General features: G+C 35.0%; 1 protein-coding gene across 1 annotated transcript; it reads right to left on the bottom strand.

Moving 5' to 3' along the window:
* LOC136027025 (F-actin-capping protein subunit alpha-like) lies at window positions 1-6,923 on the bottom strand. Its single transcript, XM_065703939.1, has 3 exons — window positions 6,749-6,923; window positions 2,732-2,891; window positions 1-782 (listed from the first exon to the last, which is right to left on the bottom strand). The coding sequence occupies exons 2-3, from the start codon at window positions 2,813-2,815 to the stop codon at window positions 579-581; spliced, it is 288 nt and encodes a 95-aa protein (XP_065560011.1). The 5' UTR covers window positions 2,816-2,891; window positions 6,749-6,923; the 3' UTR covers window positions 1-578.
* Between the last annotated feature and the right edge of the window lie 19 nt (window positions 6,924-6,942).

The raw sequence follows: 6,942 nt of genomic DNA, 5'->3' as shown, positions 1-6,942 counted from the left end.
TAGTTATTGATTGCATTTATTTATCTTAAAGCATTCTTTTTAAAGTAAAAAAAAACACAAATATTTAAAAAAGAAGAAGAAATCGAGAAAGAATTACTAGACATTATGTTAACAACAAATCAAAAATACTTTTTATCAAGTCCACAGAGTCCCTTCTCTAGTCTAACCAGAGGTGTCTTTCAAGCGAGCAAGAAGAGGCCATGATTTGTGAAAATGAGCAATAAAAAAACTTGCCATAATCAGTTGAACCCAACCCTCTTCTGACTAGGCAGACAGCTTTGACACTTAACGGTCATTGAATGCATCATATGACATGATCATTGCTGTGTTCAACATAACATTACTGTACCCAGGATTTTGATATTCCTATTTAAAAATAAGTCAATCTTCTTCTTCCAATATAAACCACGAATCTATTATTTATAAACATTGTAATCACCATAGAGGACTACCGGTCCTCTCTAACTAAAACTTGAATGTGCACCTCAGATAAAATTAAGGACATACAAATTAAAAAGCAACAACACATTTCCTTGAAATGAAACCACAGGCAATAACAGTTCACATGAATTTCTTCCTTATTGACTCTTCAATTCCTTGCCAATGCTATAAGAAACGATTTTTCCCCAGTCAATTTTGGTCCTAGTGACAGGCAATTGGCGCCTCAACGCTTTAAAGGTTGTATCGGACATTGTCTGGTAATTTTCACAGATTGCAAGTTGATATTCTTTTTCAGCGTCTTGAACAGCCTGGACGAATTCTTTGGCAGTTTGTATCTCACTCTGAAACAGATCAAAGAGGATTGAATAACCATACCTGCACGGACAGAGGGTAAGCGGAAGAGAGAAAGAGAGAAAAAGAAAGAGAGAGAGAGAGAGAGAGAGAGATAATAATAACAAAAAAAAAAACACATAGGCTTTTGTTGCTTGAAATCCTGATCTAAATTCTTTAACTCAGAGAACTCACCGAAAAGAGATAAATCAAATTATATCGGTAGATACTATCTAACATTAAATAAAAAAACTAGTTTTTTTTAGCTGAAAGTAAAGAGTGACATTAAAACTTAAAACGAACAGAAATTACTCCGTATATGAAATGGGTTGTCCCCTCCGCAATCCCTCGCTCTTTACTCTAAAGTTTTTAATTGTTTTAAAAAGCAGAATTGTGGCAAAGAGTCAAACTTTAGCGTAAAGAGCGAGGGATTGCGGAGGGGACAACCCATTTCATATACGGAGTAATTTCTGTTCGTTTTAAGTTTTAATGGTACTCCTTACTTTCAATTGAATAAACTTTTTCATGTTTATTTTTTCATTGTTTTTTTTTTTTATAGTAATGCTAGAAAATCCCGCGCCCTTTTCATTGAATTTCTCTTCTCCCATGACATAATCCTCCAAGGAAAGATCCTCCCACATAGCCCCCAAAAACTTAACCCTACCTCCAAACCAAAAAAATCCCCCTGAAAACGTCTCTACAATTCCCAATAACCATTACTGTATGTAAACACTGGTCAAAGTTTGTAACTTGCAGCCCCTCCCCAGGGACTGTGGGGGAGTAAGTCATCCCCAAAGACATAGTTATTATGGTTTTCGACTATGTGGAACAAAATGGCTATCTGAAAATTTTGATCCGTTGACTTTGGGAAAAAAAAAATGAGCGTGGAAGGGGGCCTAGGTGCCCTCCAATTTTTTTGGTCACTTAAAAAGGGTACTAGAACTACTCATTTCCTTTAGAATGAGCCCTCTTGCGGCATTCTAGGACAACTTGGTCAATACGATGACCCCTGAAAAAAAAAAGCACCCGTGATCTGCCTTCTGGCAAAAAAAACACGAAATTCCACATTTTTGTAGATAGGAGCTTGAAATTTTTGCTATATGGTTCTCTAATACGCTGAATGCGATGGTGACTTTTAGGGGGTGTTTCCCCCTATTTTCCAAAATAAGGCAAATTTCCTCAGGCTCGTAACTCTTGATGACAAAGACTGAATTTGCTGAAACACATATATTTAAAATCAGCATTCAAATCCGATTCTTTTGATGTATCTTTTAGCATCAAAATTCCGTTTTTTAGAGTTTCGTTTACTATTGAGCCGGGTTGCTCCTTACTACAGTTCGTTACCACGACCTGTTTGATTGAGAAGACATCCATAATAGCACAGGGAGAGCACAGTCCCTCCCTTTACTTCTACTGAGTCTATAATTATCTCGAGTTTGATCTCCCCAATAATTTTTTCTTTGCTTTACGGTTACTTCACGAAAGCAACTCCGCTGCTTCTGTAAAGTGGCTCTTTTAATATATATATTCTACTTTAATTTTTATGTCATGGATTAGAAATTGCATATATTCGGTTTGATTATTTTCTCTATATTCTTTTTTGATTTTTAATTTTCCACCTTTTTTATGTAGTTTATTTTAAATTTATTCTTCTCCGTCCTTTTTTATGTAGTTTATTTTAAATTTATTCTTCTCCACCCTGAGAATGCCTTGCTTGATTCGTGTAATAATTCTCTTTTTTCCTACTGGCCATAGACTCATTCTTGTTTTAAGAATTTATTCTTTTTTTTTCATTTTAGTCCAGTTCCGCTTTAGATCTTTTGGGATTTTATAATTCTCTCGAGTTTGATCATTCTTTAATTCTCAATAGTAATTTTCTTTCTTCAATGATGGAAGTAAGAAGAAGAAAAAAAAAAAAACAACTAAATTTCCATAGAACCGCAGTAATAATCCTACTTACGGTAACGACAAGATTTCCTTTAGCCTCCTTCGCACAGACTAATTGCACATTTCCATCTTCATAGTAGTGAACTTGAACCTTCATGACACCACAGAGCTCAGTAGAGCCACCTATACCTGGTGTAAATGTGCAGTGCCACTGAGAGCGCCATCGCCCATTCCTGCGATGAAAAGGAATCATTTATATTTAAGGAGCAGAAGACGGCAGAAGTATCTAGAATCTGGTTAAAAGGTCAACTTACCAAACCAATAATTATTCTTCATTTGACAGTTAAACTGCACATGTACAAAAAAAAGAAAAAAAAAGAAAATCCTTTTATTCAAAATGAATGCAGTTGAGCGTGTAGTTTCTGAAACCCAAGTATTTTGCACCATTTACAATTTCAGGATCTTCAGATATTGAAAATGTAGAATTGTGACCCAAAGTGGATTTCCAAGTAATTTCAAAACTGCAGAAATCTGAACTTTAAACTTTATTCAATTTACCATACAATATTGTCTGGACAGCTGACCTGACAATGAGACAACGAGGCAGTGTTGACCCATGCAAACAAAAGATAAATTTGGAAAAGCAAGTAATATGAAAGACAGAGAATACTTTATGGTGTGTTGGAAATTCACAACAGACGTTTAAATATTTTTAGTTAGATCACAGCTAGTTTAATCTGAAAAGTCTATTCCAGTTTCCAGAAACAGCGTGTTTACACTAGAAGATTTTCAAAAACTAATTTGTTAAAAATAGGGATCGCCCATATATTTAATTGACATAATCTTCGTGTGTTCACGCTAGTTGCGACTCTTCTAAGTAATGAAGTCTAAGTAATAAAGTATAAAGATGTTCTTGCATTTGGCAGATCGTGTAAGCTATAGGATCCATGAACGATAGATAATTACTGCAACTTCAGTTTTGGTAGAAAATACTTTTTGAAGCAAAACTTTGATTTAAACTGTTATTCAACCAAGGGTGCACAAATATAGGAAGGGAGAGAAAAAGAAGAAAATATAAGTGATTTTAGAAATAATTTTTACGCAACTACTGGATATGATGATACTTATCAAAGCTAAAAGTCTTTAAGGGGCATGCTTCATAATGGACAAATATAATACCTCTGTATTTCAACAAAAAACCATGACACATGTTATAAAGCGGATATGAGATCGTGTATTAAAATTCAAAGGGGTGCAAAACTGAATTAGGTTGGGAGCCCCCTCGGAAGGTCGGATATCAATATATAGGCTTAGTAGGCTGGACGTTAAATCGTCAAATCCATAAGTTCTAGCCCTGGAAAAATAAACTGAAGCGAACTGGACAGACCTAAAAGAATGTTGGAACATTTTCCAAATCTTTAAATCGTGCACAAATATCATCTTCGGAAAACTATTAGAGGATCTGGAAGCATTTTTTCTTATTCCTAAGTCGGCGGTGCCAGGTACAGATCTGATTTGCTACTAGTCTTTTACATCGTTCCATCCCGAGGTTGTAAATGATTGTTGAATCTTCTTTTAAAATAAGTCGATAGGAAGACTTTTACGGATAACGTCCGCAGGAAGATTGTTCCAAATCGAAGTGCAACGTCAAATGAAGCTGTTCTAGAAGTACTCTGAACTCAGCGTATCAACCATAAGATCATTAGACCAACCTGTGTGCCTTCGTATCTATTTTGTCGGCTGGACAACGGGGGAGGGGGGCGCAATATGAGAAAGCTCTATAGAAAGAGGTGAAGCTATGTATTTGTAACAAAATCCCTCAACACTATGTCAAACCTTTCGCTAACAAACTGGAAAGAGTCATGGGGAACGACTGAACCCGCCCTATTACCCCCTATTCTTAATCTTTTGAAATGCTGCAAGCAATGTTTTCGGAGCACCAGCATGTAGCGGGCATCAAAACTCGGCGATGGGTATAATGCAAGACTTGTAAAGTGGGATGATCGAGCTGGGCAGTAGAAGGTTTTTGCAGCAAAGAGTTACTCCTAAGCTTTCTTGCAGAGGAGGTTCTATTCCGATCCAGGTGGGTTTCCCAAGTGGATTCCAATTTACTAGTGTAAGCATCTTCAAAATTACTCTCTGTTGACTGTTTTCTTTAGGGCTCGTTCGCTCATTCCTTGGAATATTTTATATTTTGTTCCTGTGTTTGTGTTTGTTCGAAGGTTTTCTTTTCTTCTACTCCATCAGCCGTATTTTTATTTATTTATCATGTGTATTAGATTCATACGTACATATATGCTATGATCCAACCTATGTTCATTGGAAGCGAGGACCATTTTTTTTTTATTAATTTCTGGAATTATGCAGAAAACCACCGACTAGAAAATGAGAGTTTGTTCGGTATATTGGCGTCGTCAGTAACTTACTAAAGTCGATTGCGTATTTCTCTTTTAATATTGATTACTAAGCGTAATAAAGAGAGCCCATTCAGTAAATCTAAGCTAACCAATCTTAACTTCTTTAGCTTTAAAGGCAGCCAAGAATCTACAATTTTTCATGAAGAATGTCAAAAAAAGATTTCACTAATTCACACCTTCTTCCCATCACGTAGAACTCAAAAATATATGCATAAAATCTTGTAATTTTCTTAATATATTACATTTTTAAAAATTTTAAACCTTCACATGCTCTTCGATAAATTTATATGAGATCTTTTGTATTTTACTTTTACATATGCTGAGAGTCAAATGCTAAGAGAGTTGAACATTTTCAGACTCTTTAACTGGCTTAGTAAATATATGATTCCATACAATTTTCGATTGTGTTTTAATAGCTAACTTAAGATTTTGCATGCATTGACGTGTGATGTTATTTACTTAGCATTTAATAATTGACTTAAAATTTTAATTAATTAGATTAGGAAAAGAAATTAACCTTTCAACTTTTAAGTCAAAATTTTAGTTTTTATTCAAATATATATTTAATTAAAAAGTTGTGATTTTTTTATTTGTTCCTTATTATTTTGAGAGCCAAATGCACAATTAGAAAAATAATGATGGGCTAATGGTTAGCCCGAAAATGGGCGATTTTTTTCCCAAAAGTCAAGAAAATTGCATCCGTAAGCTCCTGAGCCAAGGGAGCCTAACGCTAAAAAGTTTTTATTCAGTTACAAAAATTATTCTTCAGGTCGAACGAATTTTGGTTAATGACACAAAACTTCCTTAATGAATAGCTAAAAGTGTAAAACCAATTTTCTTATAGGACACAAGAAGGTCAAGTCTACTGAAAGCCTCGTTCTTACACAAAAAAAGTTAGTTTTATAAAAATCATTTTCCTTAGGGAGACCTGGCTTCACATGAGTCGTCCCCAAAAGCTTCTCTTACAGCATTTACAACTTAGCAAATGCGTGCCCAGTTACCCCGACGATATCCACATCACTTGAAGCGGCCATTTAATCACATATTTAATAAACGTTCAATTTTCAGTAAATATATCAATAATAACATCAATTTATATTTTTTTTCGCACTATCAAATTGAACGTCAACATCGCTGATCCTTATCCAAATAGATATACACACATTTATTAAAAGTATTCACAACTATTCTTCTCAGAAACAAATACGAAATTTTGATATTTTTTTTTTTCATAGGTACATAAAAATGTTTCTCAATTAATTTTAAAAATTGATGAAACAGTTTTCATCGAGATCCTACCATTTTTGGGGACTGTCCTGGAAGGACAATCTAATCAATCACAAGAAAAACGGAGCACAGGAAATAATTCCAAACCCCTGTAATCAACCAACTTAACCATGGGTTATATCGAGCTATATTGTAGAGGTATCTAGCTATATGGGCTATATCGAAGGGATAGGGCTGTACGATAGATTTGCAAATGTAGCGAGGAGCACATTCGAAAGGGGGCCGAGGAATAATATATTGATCTTCTGGAATGTTGGCATATTGATATATTCATCTTGGTATGGCTTATTGAGTTAGTGAATTAATATGCAAACCCTAGAATATGCAATCATAGCATGGTTGCTGGTTGCCCAAATAGATATTTATCCTTTTTTCCCCAAACTTACCAATAGTTCTTTGGTTGAAATTGATGGTCTTCAATACAAGCGACCAAGGTAACTGTGTCATCCCGAACATGAGCAAACACACTTGAAGTACCGTGTTTATAATGATTGAAAGTGTATTCAGTGAACTCCTTTTCTAGAGCAGAACGCCACGGCTCACCACTGTTGCCGATCTCATACGGCTAGAAAAAAAAATT

The sequence above is a fragment of the Artemia franciscana genome, chromosome 5 (genome assembly GCF_032884065.1).
Source record: "Artemia franciscana chromosome 5, ASM3288406v1, whole genome shotgun sequence".
In the NCBI taxonomy this organism is placed as follows: Eukaryota; Metazoa; Arthropoda; class Branchiopoda; order Anostraca; family Artemiidae; genus Artemia; species Artemia franciscana.
The sequence above is the reverse complement of the archived record's forward strand: the minus strand, read 5'-3'. Positions and strand labels throughout refer to the sequence as shown.

Bases quoted from the DNA above. Each gene is read 5' to 3' on its own strand.
- LOC136027025 (XM_065703939.1), bottom strand. From the start codon at position 2,815: ATGAAGGTTCAAGTTCACTACTATGAAGATGGAAATGTGCAATTAGTC. The intron at 783-2,731 runs GTAAGTAGGATT...GATCTGTTTCAG, and splicing joins AAGGAAATCTTGTCGTTACC to AGTGAGATACAAACTGCCAA.